Source organism: Lytechinus pictus, chromosome 7, assembly GCF_037042905.1.
Source record: "Lytechinus pictus isolate F3 Inbred chromosome 7, Lp3.0, whole genome shotgun sequence".
NCBI lineage: Eukaryota > Metazoa > Echinodermata > Echinoidea > Temnopleuroida > Toxopneustidae > Lytechinus > Lytechinus pictus.
The window spans coordinates 6,727,662-6,745,749 of NC_087251.1; the positions used below are offsets into that span (position 1 = coordinate 6,727,662).

At 33.9% G+C, this 18,088-nt stretch overlaps 1 protein-coding gene across 2 annotated transcripts in view; it reads left to right on the forward strand.

Annotated features, from left to right (window-relative positions):
• The window catches only part of LOC129265075 (RNA polymerase II-associated protein 1-like), a 29,660-nt gene extending 15,342 nt beyond the window's left edge, over nucleotides 1-14,318 (forward strand). For both annotated transcript variants that reach the window (XM_054903058.2, XM_064101790.1), the window contains exons 14-29: nucleotides 484-669; nucleotides 1,108-1,315; nucleotides 1,809-1,906; nucleotides 2,298-2,455; nucleotides 4,142-4,342; nucleotides 4,910-5,129; nucleotides 5,766-5,875; nucleotides 6,213-6,564; nucleotides 6,895-7,037; nucleotides 7,571-7,765; nucleotides 7,882-8,007; nucleotides 8,416-8,579; nucleotides 8,919-9,051; nucleotides 9,873-10,038; nucleotides 10,442-10,684; nucleotides 11,270-14,318. In XM_054903058.2, the coding sequence (XP_054759033.2) occupies nucleotides 484-669; nucleotides 1,108-1,315; nucleotides 1,809-1,906; nucleotides 2,298-2,455; nucleotides 4,142-4,342; nucleotides 4,910-5,129; nucleotides 5,766-5,875; nucleotides 6,213-6,564; nucleotides 6,895-7,037; nucleotides 7,571-7,765; nucleotides 7,882-8,007; nucleotides 8,416-8,579; nucleotides 8,919-9,051; nucleotides 9,873-10,038; nucleotides 10,442-10,684; nucleotides 11,270-11,443 (2,877 nt within the window). In that variant the 3' untranslated portion in view covers nucleotides 11,444-14,318. The remainder of the gene's footprint in view (nucleotides 1-483; nucleotides 670-1,107; nucleotides 1,316-1,808; nucleotides 1,907-2,297; nucleotides 2,456-4,141; nucleotides 4,343-4,909; nucleotides 5,130-5,765; nucleotides 5,876-6,212; nucleotides 6,565-6,894; nucleotides 7,038-7,570; nucleotides 7,766-7,881; nucleotides 8,008-8,415; nucleotides 8,580-8,918; nucleotides 9,052-9,872; nucleotides 10,039-10,441; nucleotides 10,685-11,269) is intronic.
• Nucleotides 14,319-18,088: the final 3,770 nt, after the last annotated feature.

An 18,088-nucleotide genomic window follows, 5' to 3' on the forward strand; every position in this document is an offset into this window, starting at 1 on the left:
TTCATCTGTTGTATGCTAGATCTGTTTTATGTTCATTTTGATGATATGATAGGAAAGGTCTGCAATATTCTCTTTTCAGATATGAGAATTGTCTGTAAAGGCATTTCAGAATGATAGTGTGAGTAGTGTCATAAGTCTATGAGTAGTGCTCATCTTATAATTATTTCTTTTGTATCTTTGGCCTCTTTTGTAAATAGGATGATAAGAGTAAGCGCAGTTTTGGTAGCTTCCATAGCAACAGAGTTCATCGACAATAAAAATTCAGGTTTTCATGAAAGTTACTTATGGAAACGTTACAATTATTGTAATTTCGAGCAGTTACTCTTTAATTTTGATTAGTTCCTAACCTAAATACCATGGGGCTGTATTCTGAGGTCATTTTATCTTTAAAATATATATATTTTAAAATATTTTATTTTATCTGAGATAAAATGGACCTCAGAATACCATGCCTGATTCATGAATATAATTCTTTGATTGCAGGAGGCCCTTGATAAAACCTTCTCATGGCATCTAGGATACAGTGTACCTCCAATGTTACCAAGAAAAGATGCACCAGATGATGAGGAGGAGGAGGAGGATATGGATGATGATGAAGAGGAAGAAGAGGAGGAAGAGCAAAAACAGAACAAACCAGATGAACACATTGCAAGTCAAGATGCTATTAAGGTAAGTTTTATCTCTGAATTTACTTAAACTATAAATTGATGAAATGTATTGTCCAGGCATGTAAAATCTGATATACAGTATTGCACTAAAACATCAATAAATAATTATATTGGGTTTGTAATAATATAATTCTTATGTTAAAGTAGAGAAATCTCAAGTGTTAATAAGTTTTGGAAATAATAAAACTCCTTCAAATTATCTCAAATCAGTGTGGGAAATCCATTAAACCCAGACATTTTCTTTGCTCTTGAAAGGAAGAAAGGAAGAGCTCATAAATGTTTACTTCATCCATTCTTGATACTTTACTTTTTTTCCTTGCATGTAACTGTTATGCACACTTGAGCATTTTTTCATGTAAAATTGGTTAAAATTGAGCATTCAAATATACAATACATTGTGTATCCCTATTAATGTCAAGCCTATTGATTTCATTTGTAGGGTCTATTGAAGATGTCTGTGTTACCTCGTTTGCGTTACATCTTAGAGGTGGTCAAGCCTACACCACCTGTCATCTTAAATATTCTAGCTTTCCTGATCAGAGTTGCAAGGCACTCCACTGAATCGGCTCTAGAAATCATCAAATGCCCTCGTCTGATGAACACAATCTTTAGAGAATTCTTACCCACTAGTTCATGGCAGAAACAAGGTCAGTTCTCTTTGTGGTAAAGTCATTTTCAATACACCCTTGCTTAACCTCATATATCTGTAAACTGCTTATAGCACTTCAAGACATCCTGATGTATCATGCACTATGTCAAAGCAGAATAGCATAATCATTATCTTTATTGCTATACTCATGCTTCTCCTTATGATATAAATGTGATCTCACTACAAAATATGAAAGCTAATGATCCTTTACTTTGAGTAGCAAAACGTGTCGTATAAAAAAAACCTATTTTCATGAATACATGTTGGATAAGGTAACTCTCCCAAAGTTGAATTTCTTGAAACACAGAAATTTGTTCTATTTTGGAGAAATAGTACTGAATTGAGGTAAATAAAAAAATGTTTTGCATAGTATGGTCTGAAAAATGTCTTAGAATTAGCCAATTATTCAATAAATTAAAGTTGACAGATGCAATCTGACCTGTCATGGTTACCACAAACTGACTCTGATGTTTGTATGATTTTGGCGACAGAGGATCCAGTATCAGATTTATATGGTCACCCTACGATGCTTGCCATGAAACTCATCAGAGTGTTGTGCCTCAGTAGTAGAAACATTGCAGCAATGCTGGTGAGTGTATCAATTTAATTGCTGTACACTTGTTTGTAATATATTAGGTATTATCATAAATAATTGACATGTAATGGGTATATTTTTTCTACTTGTGATTACCATAGAATTAAATTGATGTAAATGTAAAAGGTAAAAAAAAAAGACAATTGTCTGTTTTATATTTTATTCATCAATCATTCAAACTAGAATGTTTTAACCTTTTAAAGAATTGTTAAAACCTATGCACTCATCCTCGTCTCTTTACTCTATATTTGTTTATTTCCAAATTTATCTTGTATCTCTATTCAAATTGATATTAAAAATTTCCTCATTCTGTATTATTTGATGCACATGTTTTGTACAATCTCAGTGTGAATTTTCATTATTATCCTTTATTCTCATTATCTAGCTATCCAAGTACCCACTGTTGACGATTATCACCCGATATTTCTCCATGGAGCCTACCGATATGAATCTCAATGTAGGAGAGGCGTATCATCTAAGTATTGAGAGCTTAAGAGCATGGTCAGCTTGCATCAGATATGGTTTTGGATGTGATGCTTACAGGTAGGAGCATTGGATAATGACCTTGGTTTCATTTGATTGTATCCCCCGAACAGAGTTCGGAGGATACTATGGATTTAGCCTCGTAGCGCCGCTGCCGCCACGTCCGCCGTGGGCGGAGACATCGTTGCCATGGTAACAAGAGTTTTTGTGGAAATAGCAGAGATTTCCTTGTGAGTGCTTTACCAGCTGCATTTCTTCTCCGATCATCTTCAAAATGTGGCATGAAGGTCCATTAAGCAAAGCCGCCTATTGATTTTGGTGTGGGCGGAGACATCATTGCCATGGTAACGAGTTTTTGTGGAAATAGCAGATTTCCTTGTGAGTCCTCTACTGGCTGCTTTCTTTTCCAATTATCTTCAAATTTGTCATGAAGGTCCATTATGGTAAAGCAAAGCCGCCTAATGATTTTGGAGTGGGTGGAAACATGGTTGCCATGGTAACCATATTTTTGTGGAAAATTTGGTAAAACCTGTAACTTCTGCATTTTTCCCGTTTTCCAGTCATAACAGTTGGCACACAGAAGCAATATTAGAAGGTGAAGCGAAGATGCCTATCATTTTTGGTGGGGGTCTTAGGGTTAGGTTTACAAAATATATGTTTTAAAAGTTTTTCAAATTAATCACCAACAAGTTGCCATATTTATGTATTCTTATTTCAAAGGTATACTGCCTATGAGTTTTAATGATCTTTTTACTAAGAATAGTGCAATACATTCATATAGTACTATGGCAACAGGGGATTTACGTTTACTGATCTTAAAACTTAATTTTTCAAAAACTACCATTGCTTTCATTGGTTCTAAATGCTGGAATAATATTCCAGATGAACTTAAATTATGTCCGACTTTGTTAACATTTAAACGTAAATACAAGGCTTATATACTGCGTGTAGATATTTAATATACTTAGCATGTTTATCTTTTCTTCATAATCTTCTTTTTTTTTCATATCAATTCTCTATTCTCATCTTTTTTCCTATCTCTCTCCCTTTTCTTTCCAATCCCCCTCTCTCAAATTTCTGCCTGTCTCGCACTCCCTGTATCTCATGATATAAATGTATTTTTTTACTCTTATTCTGGGATTGCCCCCGATAAGCGTGTTTGGCTTTTTGGCAATTCCTCCGTATTCAGATTACATATTATGTTCTGCTTCTTTGGTTGTTTTTTTGTATTTTTTGTAGCTTTTGGTACTGGTATTTTTTGTATTTTGTCATTTTTAATTAATTCTTGTTTTTATTTTTTATCATGTTTTTATATTGTACAATTTGAATATGGAAATAAATGAATTGAATTATTTAAATGGAATATTCTACCTCTAGAATATGGTTTAATGTTGTTTTTTTATCCATGAAAAGACATTTTTTGTGATACAGCCGAATGATTTGTGTATTTAATTAATTTCTGAAAACATTGATCTCATACATCCAATCAAAAGAAATGCAGGAGTAAACCCCTGAACCAGTAGAATTTGAACTTGCTGTATGTAACACTTGATGGGCACTCTACCACCGGGCCAATATTTCTTCATGGCATACAAGGAAATGAATACCTCTGCTCTCATGAAAAGATTTCTTTAACAATTTAACTTTTTCCAGAAAGCATAGTATTTAATAAGAATGTTTCATGTATGTGATAAAAGAGAAATTAGAAAAAAATACCCAGAATTATTTGTTGTACTTCCTTTCTAGAGAGTTGTATCCTCTACTGATGCATCAGCTTCAACTCTTCCAAAGACTATCAGTCCTCCCTCTGCCATCCACTGTAGAGAAGACTACATGTATGGTACACAGGTTGCAGCTTATTAGAGCAACTGCATTGATCTCACTGCTGGAGGGAGTGGTGCGGGTTGCAGGAACAGCAACAGAGCTTCAGGGAAAATTTGCAATGAGGTGAGATGTATGTTGTTTTGAAATTAAATCATTTTGAATGGGCTGTTGATGATCTGGAGGCAAAATTAATTGAAAGTTTGATGTTTTGGTGATAGATTTCATGGTTTTAAATAACAATTCCTGACTTTTCTCAAATTCCTGTGTGATTTTATATCTGTAAAACAACTTTCATTTAATATGTTATTATTTCATTTTTGTCTTTCACAACAATATCCCTCATGAACTCCTGTTTCAAAGGAAGGGTTATCTAAATGTTCTCTTCTTACAAGTATTGAATTTTCTCTTATGATCCAAAATCATTCTCCAACCAGGATTATTTTATAGGGAGGGGGGATCATTATTTGAAAGAGAACATATATGAGAAATAATTGGCAGCCCCATATCTTTCCACCTCTATATCCATATCTATAGGAACATAAATTTCACAAAGTAAATAAGTAATGAGGAGATAAGTCATGAGTGTTTTATGTGCTAACATCTAAAATAGAGGTTTATGGTGTACATCAAACCAAACCGTACTTATTATCTACATTTCATGTCTTAGATACTTATTCTTGTAATATTCAGAAATGATGGCACAAATACAGAGGCGTCTAGCGAAGCAATCAGCCCACCACCCATTGATTGGAGTCATGTGACTGGATTGGCCACACCCCTCGAGACATGTATTCATCGTTGGTTAGTTGAGATGACTGGATGTACTGAGGTGTTATATCCAGAAGCATGTTCATTGGCTGGTAGTGCCATGGACTTCTTAGCAACATTCTACTCAAACTACACTCAACAGGTAGGCAAATGTTTTATCAATTATAATGCATGACTTGTCAGTAACATAAACTGAGTCTCCCAGACAAAGTGAATGGTAGAATTTTATTATGATTTTACATCAAATTGAGTACTTGATATTTGATTTTTTTTCTTCATAATTTATGTTCATTTCATTTCAGATCATTACAATTGAAAAGAATTGCATACAATTAGATACAGATTAATACACGTAAAATGTATCTAAAGAAGTTAAAGAATGTCACTACAATGCCTTTCAATTTAAAAAAGGATAATAAATACCAAATTACCTAGTTGAAAATAAACCCATGAAAACTAAAATAAGGCCATGTGGCCCCTAAAAATATGTTCCCTAATTTATGCAATACAGTATAATATTTTATTACAGATAATAAGTTACTGAAAAACATTACAAAAAAAATTCTCATGATTAATAATTTTTTTTCCTCTGAAAATGTCTCATTTGTTGTGTATGTATGCTGTTACCACAGGCCTTGTATGTTACCACAGACTTCCATCAATTCCGAGAACTCGTTGAATCACATTGTAACATATGTTGAAAGCATGCTCTTTCTATACTTCAAGTCCTTTCTCTCACAATCCATTTGTGTTCTTTATATGTATATATTTACCACAGGCTTCCTACAATCCAGTGAGCTCATTAAGTCAGATTGAATCATTTGTTGATAGTTTGCTGCTTCCATACATGGAGTCTACCTCTTTTTACTCAGCAGTTCACAATCTACAGTAAGTTCAAATCAATTTTTCAGCTATCTTATTAAAATTACTTTGGAAACAAACAAGTGATAGAAATCTATCAGAAATGTAATCTTGACCAATCGAATAGTAGTATATCAGTAGATTTGTGAGACTAGAACAACATTAGCATATGAAGGTTAGTGACATGATCATAGCAGAAAAACAGGTAATTACCTATGAAAATGCTAAGTCTTATTTCTTTTACTTGTGCATTGCATACACGCAGGCACACTTGCACTGTCACTATTACTTCCACTGTAGAAAGCTTTTGTAATAACATTTTAGGTGCAACAATTTCAATATTACTTTGCATTTACCTGCACAGAACACACTCTTCACTGAGGTATGAACCTACACACCTCAAGAGATGCTCAACGCGTGCTCTACCCAGCTTCTCATGCCAAAGAGATGATTCCAGTGATGACACACCTCCTTGTGTGCGAAAGACATCAACGTTAGGCTATGGTACAGCCCTCTTTAGATTCACATACCAGATGATCAAAATACACAAAGGTGTTGCATCCAAGTTTGAACCTATTGTACTGAGTTGCTATGTCTTGCCCTACTTAGAGAACTTTTGTGGAGATGTTGTGTGTGGTAGCCTTGGTCTTGCTGAACATTTTGCTATTCATGAACATACAGCTGTGTACTTTCTCATCAAAATATTCCAGTGTGTGGTAAGTGTTAGATGCCCAGTCTGTTCAAATCTCCTTGATTTCTTTCTATGATTAGAATTAAACTTGAAATTGAACAATGTTTAACATGGGTAAAAAATCCTGAGGTTGGAACGGGGGGAGAGAGAGATAGCTTATTAAAAAAACAGATTGTAGTAAAAATGTAATACAACAAATATACAAACAGATGATGACAGAAAGTCTTTGTCAATAACTAAAATAGACATTCAAGTAATATCTTTAATTTTGTAAGAATATGAAACCTATCAGTGTGATGGCATGATTCTTTGCTCAGTATTTAGTAATATTTATATGCTTGCTATCATTTTCAAGGTTCAGCAAGTCGATTCCTGTAAGCATCATAGTCAGTTGTACCACAGTGCTGCTATGAAGCTATTAGCAAGACTCCATCCTGGTTATGAACACTTTGCACATGATCTCTTATCAATTAGTCTCTTCAGTACAGAGTTCCTTGCGTAAGTCATTTCATAGTTTCTCTATCAATGCCATTATTGTAAGTGTGTTGGCCAGTCCTGCATTAATTTCATTATTTAAATTGACATATAATGTGATCATGCCGTACTATTGGCCAAATGTTCTTTATGAAAATGAAAGTTTGTCAAAATATAATTTGAGCAGAAAGGCTAGTGCAAAATGTACTCTCCTGGATGAAAGTGAGTTGATTTTATCTTCAGCAATATTACCTTTGAATATACATGTATATTTCTTTTAGTATACTGTTTCTAAGTGACTCATCTTATTTTTTTTAATATCACTTTCTGTCATACTTTTAGAAAAAAAAGGAAATACAATGGGGGCATAAATGTTTCCTTTTTACAAGTGCATTTTAAAACTATATAAGAAGTTCATCATCCAATTTCCCTTCAATGTTTCTTTGAAGCATGGCTTTTATTTGCAATGAAATATAGATTGAATTAATGATCATATTAGCTTTTTGGTATGAAAAACAGTTGGATTTTGATTTGGTTGTGGTGATAATTTTTTTCAGAGAGGGAAATGTAGGAGATCCCATGGCGTCTGATCTTGCTGAATTCCTGACATTTTCAGACAAGGAACCGCCTCTCAAGGAGCGTGATAAGAGTAAAGGAGAGCTTCTACAGGAGGCCTATCAGAGGTTAAGCAGTATCAGGAACCTCTACATGGTCTACTTTGGCAAAGAACAGCCATCCTTGGCTAAATCAAGGTAAGATATTACTTGACAGGTTTTAATCTCTGGTGACTAATATCAATCTACTTTCTTCTTGTACAAGTTCTAACAATAACTGTGACTTTCTTACCTTTGTTTTTTATCTTGTATAGAGCTAGGTGTTCAGGTAGACCTCAGGAAGTGACTAGTCTCACTCTACCTCCCCTACTTGGACCTGTTCTACCAATCGACTGGCCTTTCTTACCTCTGGTTCAGCTCTTCTCAGAAGCACAAAAAGCGTAAGTTTCATCATCATTGATAGTCACAATGATAGAATTAATTGTTTTGTGTCAAAGGTCTCTTGTGTTTAGAGTGTATGTCAGAATCTTAAGCTCTGGATCAGTATTACACATATAGAAACATTAAGTTGTGAGAGTGAATACCAAATGTAATAATAAGGCTTGCATTTCATCAAACATCCAATAAGTCTTTTCATGAAACGCTCCCCTGGAATTTAAAATTGTCTCACTGGTTGTATGAGTTGAGATTGTTTGATGTTTTATAGTTCATTTTAATTGCATGTTTGTTTTGAAATCATCAAACTGTCTTTTCTACTCAAATATATTATAACAATACTTACCAAATTTCATTCTCGGTGGACATTGAAAATGAATAATGACTTGATAACACATTCTCTCACCTTATAGTGAGATGAAAGGAAAGTCTGTGAAGTCACTACCTCCCTACATCATGGCTGCTTTAACTGATACACTAGGATGGGTTTTCATACTGGAGACATGGCGACCTTTGACCTTGAGGTCAATCCCACTGGCAGCCAAGATTGCAAGACTCTACTGCATCTTCCTCACTGGTAAGAAGTACAAGACATTGCTTGAACTTTATGGTGGAAATATATATGTATTTATCACTGTGGCATTTTCTTTTTTAGTTTTGTTCCCTCAGAAAATGTATTCCAATTCTGTCTTTGGGAAACCTTATGTGATATTGATAGGTTAAAATAGCATCATAGTTTGTTTGTAAATGTTGCTAGTTCAATAATTAGGAAAGAGAATCTTGTAAAGAATAGAAGAACATAGAAAATAGAATCATAAGAACACTTTTTTTTAGAAATAATAAATGTAGCAAATAAAGAAAATAGGGAATACAAAAACTTATTACTTTAGGAAGAAAATGTTCTTTGTCTTTTCAGCCAGTGACTTGTTCATGGAACCATCAGTCCACCATTACTTGACCGCTCTTCTGAAGATCTACACAAACCAAGATTATATAAAGGACATGGACTTCGATCAAAAGATTCCTGGTCTAGCATCTTTCAATGATCTGTAAGTCATGTCCTTATGTGATTCCCTTCAGTCATGCCTTATCAAAGTTGTGTTTGAAACAAAGCTTGCATATGGTCATGTCTTCAAAACACATGAGAAAAAAATACAATTTAAAGCTTGATTCCAATTGTAATTATGTAATGATTATATAGTAATAGCTGGATTTGTATAGATTATTTTCCAGAGGATACAAAGTGCAACTAGTATTTTCCCAGCTTTAGCTAAAGCTACCATCTCAATGTGTTCGGTGCATTTAAAAAATTAATCCTGCTAGGTACCTCACTTGGTGGCCATTTCATAAAGCTGTTCGTAAGTTAAGAGCGACTTTAAGAACGACTGGTGAACCCTTCTTACGCGCTAAACCATCGCCAATTCAATATGCTATTTATCACAAGAAAGGATCACCAGTCGTTCTTAAAGTCGCTCTTAACTTACGAACAGCTTTATGAAACACCCACCAGGGTTGAGTGCAGCACAATGTGTACTGTATGAATTAATAGCTTGTATATTTCCAATGCATTTTTGACGATTGATGCAGATCATTTGTTTTTCTGTAGGGTATTGGCCAAGATTCAATTACAATCCCATTCAACCTTGCATCTTGACCTTTGGGTAGTAGAGTCCTTAAATTATTTGGAGCAAATTTGTTGACTGGGTTATGTAAAACATGTGGTATTTCCCTCTTATAATTCAAATTTCTCCTAAGTTGAATATATTTCTGTGGTCATAAAAAATTTGACTCATGTTAAGAATATCATCTACGTAAAAATTGAATCTGGAAAAAGCTAAATAATATATTTTTAAATTTCTTTATTCTCAAGATTCAATGCCGTACTTGCCCAATATGAAGCTGTATCCTTTGGTGATGATCTCTTTGCTCAGTATGTTCTGCTACCACTACAGCAGAAGTTTAGTATTCACTTCCGCAAGACACTCTGGTTTGATCACATTGATCTACTACGCACCTTACCAATCCAACCATCAAAGGTAATTTACTTGCACTCAGTTTATATTCTTTTTCTGGTATGAAATAATTTTTGATGATTTATATCAGCTGTTCTGTTTGTTTTATCCATTGTCTCCTAAGTTTTCACATAATAATGAACATTTGGTAATGTTTTGATGCATGGAATAAATGCATATAGAATATAAGTTGACTGTACAACATTTCATCATGGAATTAGCAGAAAATGAAATGTGTATGATAAGTTGTCTTTCGCTTTTTTATTTTGTGGTTAATTAGTATAATTGTAGGAAGCTGTGAATGTTAGGTATAATACAAGCTATACTGACCGTATGATTACATAGTATTTGTTCACATTCTACACAAGTATTGCTTAGTAGACTTGATATGCATTTGATTTCTGTCCATTCATTTCTTCTCAAACAGTGTCTCATTCCAATCCGCCACTTTCTTGATCCACCCGAGCGAGACCCAGCTCTGATCAATATGTACTTCCAGAGCTTGGTCCAGGGCAAGGTTCGACAATCCTGGTCTCCCATGATGCACCTGGTTGCAGTCCACCATGTTGCCAATTTCATGTTCACCAACGGACAGGGAGACGGTGAAACAATACGAGAAACAACAGCTAAACTGAAGCTGATCAAGAGCACAGTTGGCCTTCGAAATGAAGTATGTTGTTTGTAAGACTTGGAAGCATGTATTTTAATGTACTCAAATAGATTTAAGAACAGTGATGATATTCATCATGCAATTACCTACTGGTATTGTGAAATTCATGTCACAAATTTGTCATATTAATCAGAATACATATGTGATATTTAAAAAAATCCCATGAGATAATAGAAATAGTGTTTTGTAGGCTTAATTCAACTGTTGAATTCTGAAGAAACTTTTTCACCCTTAGGATATTCATTGAGATGATAAAGTGACTTTGTCATCACATTTGCTGTTGGCAACTTGTCCCATATGGAACAAAATGGTTCCTGGCAATTGCACTTCCATGGGGCACCCCAATTTAGCGATTGTAAAGCTGCATAGTATACGATGCATAATACATAATGTATATTTAAAAAAAAGCAAAAGCCTAATGTTTTCTATAATTTTTAAACAACAACCTGGAATGCTGTAACTGACTTTAATCAATCAATTGTTGACTTCTTTGAAGTTGCAATGGTTATCAAAGTTAGAGTTGATTTCAGATATAATGTAAAAAATTTTGTGTTTTGATTAATTATTTTGAATGTATTCCCGCAGGATCTGAAGAAGTTATTACTGCTCTACAGATGTCCAGATACTACCAACTCAAGTGGTTATACGACATATGATGCCTTGCCAGAGGATAGGTCAGTAATCCTACAAGCAGCAGAGAGGGCTATACTAGAGCAAAGAAACAAGAAGATGGATACAGAGAGAGATGGGATGTCATGACGTAGTGGTAAGGAGTAGGGATATAAGCAGTTTATTTATTTTACTTCATTTTTTTATGTTTTGATAATGCATGCATTCCCTTGGCAATTATTTTTTTGGGATGTAATGTAATAGTACCTTATGAACTTAGTTTTGAAACATTTGTAAGTTATAGTAAATATTTATCTATATAGTGTTTGTCTCGCCTGTATAGCAGAGCGAGACAATAGACGCCGCTTTTCCGACGGTGGCGGCGGTGTCAACATCAAATCTTAACCAAAGGCTAAGTTTTTTAAATGACATCATAACTTAGAAAGTATATGGTCCTAGTTCATGAAACTTAGACATAAGGTTAATCAGGTATTGCTGAACATCCTGCCTGAGTTTCAGGTCACAAAACCAAGGACAAAGGTCATATAGGGTCAATGAACTTAGGCCAAGTTGGGGGTATTTGTTGAATTACAAATATAACTTTAAAATTTTATGGATCTAGTTCATAAAACTTGGACATAAAGAGTAATCAAGTATCACTGAACATCTTGTGTGAGTTTCAGGTTACATGCCAAGGTCAAATGTCATTTAAGGTTGATGAACTTTGACCATGTTGGGGGTATTTGTTGAATTACCATCATAATTCTGAAAGTTTATGGACCTTGTTCATGAAACTTGGACATAAGAGTAATCAAGTATCACTGAACATCCTGTGCGGGTTTCAGGTCAAATGACCAAAGTCATAGGTCATTTATGGTCAATGAATTTTGGCCATGTTAGGGGTAATTGTTGAATTGCCATCATAACTGAAATTTTATGGATGTACATTATGAAATATGGACATAGGGGTAATCAAGTATCACTTACAAGTCTTAGGTCACATGATCAAGGTCAAATGTCATTTAGGGTCTATGAACATAGTATTATATCATTATATGAATGTTTTTTTGTGAATACTTATTTTATAGTAGTTTTCAAAGTCAGCACTGTTGCTATATTGAATTGTGTAATGCAGGTGAGACTGCCAGAGGTGCTCCACTTGATATAATGTTTGTAATCACAAGCTATGAACTCTTGTTTGGAGTTCAGATCAGGACAGAGTTATTAGTAAACCAATGCAAACCGTGGCATGATATGCCATTGATAATTGAAGCTAGTATGTTGTAATTAACTTTATTACAGTTACCCTTATTATTTTTGTTAATGTTTGTTATTGTTCTTGTTGCAGTAATCATTTTTGTTGTAATTTTCATTGTTGATTTTATTGTGATTGTGGTATTTGTTTTGAAAAATTGTATTTCTCATTTTTGTCAGTTTACAATAACAAACAATGATACAGTCACAATCGTTGAAATGAGTGATTAAAAGCAAGATGGAAAGATGACAATATTCATTATTAATTCCGTAACAACGCAGTTAATATGATGATACATTCACAATAATTTAAACAAGTGATTAAAAGCAAGATGGAAAGATGTCAATACTTATTATTAATGCCATACATGTAGCAATGCAGTTAATATGAGGGGTCTCTAAAGGCATCTATAATTACAAATGATTGCAGGAAAAAAATGACAAAAACAAGCTGCATTAATGTAAGGACTTATTTTCTTTCTTCATGCAGTGTGAAATATTCAGTCATAATACATTTTTGATAAGACACTATCTATAATAGACAAAGAGGCTTTGTTTAATGAAGGAAATATGACTAAGGACATGATTCATCTCAAGATGTCAATGTGAAGATCATCTAGGATGATACTTGATTTATTTTGTTCAATATAAGGTTTGATTATGTTTGATTATTATTTTTTTGTCTTGTATCATGTGACATTAAGCCTTTCCCTTGCAATATACCCAAGTAGAGTATCAGAAGAGTAAATTACCATAAACTGGTTTATTAATGCGAGCTTGTAGGTACTGTACCATAAAATAGACCAGTGTTTAATAAGTTTGCTCTGAAGCAATATATATATTAGGTCTAGAGTGTAATGCATTACTTTATTGAACTCTAAACAAACTTATTATTCTATAAACATGCAAACCAAATATTATTTTTTTTTTAAATAAGGCTTTGGGTTAAAGAAATTTGTTAATAACTTTGAAGTATGCCCTTCAACTATGGCTCATAAAAGACCACTAGATTTCCAGATGTAATAACAATAATATTTTAGAATGTGTACCAGTTTGAATATAAATCCATTGGATTTATAAACTAGAAATAAATTAATATGTATGACTTTCTAACTGAATAAAAGCATCACATACCACAAAGTTCCCTAAAAAAGCATTTCTTTCACTGGATCATACAAAATAAATTATTGAAATAAATAATACAGAACAAAACCATGTGTGCTATTTTCAAACAGGAATGGAGATCACCTTATTAGACTCTTCTCTTTAGTATGTATATTAATATACAATTCAATTTTTTATTTTACATTCCACCTTTGTCTTTACATAAAAAACTTTTACAGCAATGTTATTGTATTACATGTACTTGGTACTTGATTTAATTTATGGTAAAATTAAGATACTTACAAATACAAGATCAATAATATTTGGTACATCTACCCAATATCCGGCATATGAATATTTCTAAACTAACAATATTTATCTGATCTGATCATGAGAGAAAAAATAGAACTAAAATAAATATTGACACTGTTTCAAACACATTTTGATATATTAATCAACTTATTTTCTTCAATGAATATGGCTAGTTAATTTGAAATTTGTACAAAAAGTATAAGGATATGAATATGTGTGTGAAAATTATGTATTTTTTGGATTATCTCAATAAATGTAGATGATACAACATATCACATGGTAAAACACATTACATATGCAATCTTATAATATGTACAGATGTAAATAATAAATTCTTTTTTATCTTTATTTGAAATCGATTATTTTATTTTCATTCACATTCCATTGATTGAATTTGTGTTTTTTTTTTTTTTTTTTTTCATATAAGATATTTCAGGGCCCTGTCTTACGAAGAGTTACGATTGATCTGATCAACCTCAACTATATGGAAATCCAACAATGTCATAATTTTTTCTACAGGAAATTTGCACAATGTCCTTTGTAAACAAAGAGAAGCATACAGAACATTCAAGAAAATATATAACATCTCTACACAATATTTTGAATGAATATGCATTTTATATGTTGACGTTGCTGGCTTTCCATAGTTGTGGTTGATTGGATCAATTGCAACTCTTTGTAAAACGAGGTCCAGAATTAACTAAATCATAACCAATGGGAGAGTAGTGTAAAGGGAAAGGGTCATGATTACCTTTATTGAAAAATAAATTATTTAAGCTTGCAAGGGCAGCTATTTAGTTAAAAGGGGGATAGAGAAAAGAGTTGTAAAAGAAAGGAGGCAAAACTATATGATGATGATGCACAGCATTTGTATAGTGCCATATATCTGTCAAAGACATTCAAAGGCGCATTGGAGGAGCAAGCCAATCTGGGTCGCCTAAAAGGGCGCGCACACAGAACTGTGACCCGCAGGTCTCTCCCGATAACTGGTTGGGGGAATGCAGGTGGACCACTACACCGGGGTTTCCCCCTACTCTTATTCGAATAGTGCAGTGGGTTTTTAACGTGCAAAGATGATGATTCTCCTCTACATGGGGCCTCCATTTAACATCCTATCCAAGGGACAGAGTGTTTTCCACTGTAACATAGCCTGCATCTATGAAACAGGGGAGAGACGTTTACACACAACGCACTGGCTTCAGTCATCCGCCCGGGGTGGACTCGAACCCACGATCTTTGGCAGACGCTTTACTGACTGAGCCAAATACGCTCTCTCGCTCTATATGAGAAAATAAAAAGTTTAAAGAATAGATATAAATAAATTAGAAATATTGTATTGACTATCATATTTAACAGGCTAAGAACTTACCGAAGGAGGAATTTAGAGACAATCCTAAATTTATACAATAGAAAGAAAAGGGACATATTATTTTCAAGTCTTTTAAATGGAAAAACACGTACAATGCAATATCTTATTATAAGATCTTCTCAGAATTGATTTGCTATTTTATAGTTAGGCTTCTCTATGTGAGAATACTTGTCTCTCACTCTTGCGATGGTAATCTAAGATTTGATACGAAGGTTCTAAATCAAGCCTTTGTAAGAATTTCTGAAGCCATTTTGAAGTGAGTGCTCTGGGATTCCCTCCATTCTTAGACAAAGAATCAAGGATAAGGGCAAGGGGTGCTCAGGGGAGCAAGAGAAGTGTGTTGATGTTAAAGGTGCAGTGCCATACAGGCTTTCACAGACCTCGCTTTGCCTTATGGGGATCCATGCATATTTCGATTTGTCTAAGATTGATTGATGATGATGATGATGGCAATCGTTGTGATAGTGATGGTGATTATAACAATGATGATGATGATGGTGGTGGTGTTGGTAGTTCTGATGACCACTGCCTAGATAACAACGGTGATGATGATTATAGTGATGATGATGAGGCTGATATTGATTGTGAAGGTCATGATTATAAAGATGATAGTGATGAAATTCACATTGTGATTGATGATAAACATAATCATGTTGATCCAGAATGATCATATCAATGAACGTTGGAGAAGGAAGAAAAGGAGGGGGAATACAAGAGATTTTTATTTTTAATAGAATTAGGAACATTGTCATTGTGTGCGAAGATATTGATAATGATAATGATAAAGACATTAGACAAATGTAGGCTACTGCTAATGATGATTAAGAGGGAGGGGGATGGTGATTTGAGGAAACTGATGACGGTAATATACAAATAGCGAATAGGCATGAGTGCGATGGTGCGAGATTTCGCATGAGGTGAAAGAAAGATGCTCTATTCAACGAGGCGTTAGCCGAGTTGAATAGAGTGTTTCTTTCTTTCACCGAATGCGAAATCTCGCACCATTGCACGAATAAGAATATTCGCTATTTGTGTTGTACAACGCCTCGGAGTTTAGCGAATTTATGAAAAAACAAAGAGTTTTTCCTGTAGTAATCTATGAAAAGGGAGCAAAAATATGAAAAGCGAAAAGCAAAATCCCACAAGCGAACACCTCGGACATGCATTGCGCATTTAGCCAGCAGGCTATACGCGTATTGCACCTGCATTTTTACTGAGCGCAATTAATTGAATCGTATTGTGACGTCACCTCCTAAAGCCGTGCAACGGTACATTTTGGACGGTACATTTTGGATGGTACGTCTTTTGTGCAACGGTACGAATGTTTGACATTCAGCCTCCCATTTGCTCGCGTACAACAAGCTAAGTAGGCGTTGTACAATAGCAATTGTTTTAATCTATTTAGGATTGAACCTGTGGAGAGGAGAAGGGAGAAAAGGAAGCTGAAAGAAATGTTAAATGGATTGGTGATATACCGTTAAATAAGCCAACTTCAGATAGCTAAAAGTAGGAAAGTTACATAAGGACAGAAATCATATAGTAAGTAATAAATCAGCAGAGTTCTCGTCCATCAGCATTTAATAAAAATCTGAAAGGTTTTGCTAAGTTCATAGCAACAACCCTTAATTTTAGAATATAAAAACTAGCATACAATATTGACAATTGACTTCTCAGTAGTTGTGTCTTTAAAAAAGCAGCAATTTCCACTTTAATATTTCCCCAAGCATGCTTGGGCATATTTGACTATTGTCTTACATATTTGATCAAAGTAAGCCTGAGGGAGAAATTTACTTTCCACTGACCTGCATCGTTTGTGATGACAGTACCTCAATGGGCTGACTCATTAGTTTCAGTAAGGCAGCGCCAACTATGAAATTTTTGGAGAGAAAATCCATTTAATGGCTCGCTTGGCTTATAATCGACTTATATCCACATGCATTAGTATCAGAAGTAGTTTGAGATTTTAGAAAGCGTGCATTATTGAGAATACTTTGTTTCAAATAATACTATAAACTCCTGAGATGAGGCAAAATTGTACATGATTATTTGCATTTTACTTGTACAATTCTACATATTAAGCAATGTATCCATGTATGCAGTGGATATTCAATATAATGATGTCCTTGAGAACCTCTAATTTATCCTGTAAAAGTATAAATATTGTGTTCATTTTGGATGATTTATAGAATGTAAACATTATTACATAAATACCTTTTTTATATTGCTGTATTTCTTATACTGATTTTTATAACCATGAATATAATTACCAAGAAAGTACATTTTGTCAAATAGACTTGTTTTATATACTATTTTTACAGTTTACTTTATGATAAAGACATTATAAATCCAGTCTGTTTCAAAAGTGAAAATATTTGTCAAAGAAAAAGATTATAAAGTGTCAGGAAGGTTTTCATAATTTGAATCTTTATGTAGGTATCAGTGTATATTATATCTTGGATGGTTTGAATAATTTCTTTGGGAAATGTATATTCAATGTTCATGAACAATGTGTGTCAGAAATTAGAATGAAAGAGAGATTGAATAGAAAGAAAGAGAGAGAGAGAGAGATGGACACACAGAAGCAGCGCGAATGAACAACCAGTAGTTAAAACAAATATGAAGGAGAAAAGATGTGAGGTTTTTACCTTTAAAATATCAAAAGAAAGGGGAAAAATACATTTTGTAGATAGGTGGCTCACCGCAATAAACCATCCAATCTATTTCCAGGCTCTAAAAAAGAGACATATTGTACAAAT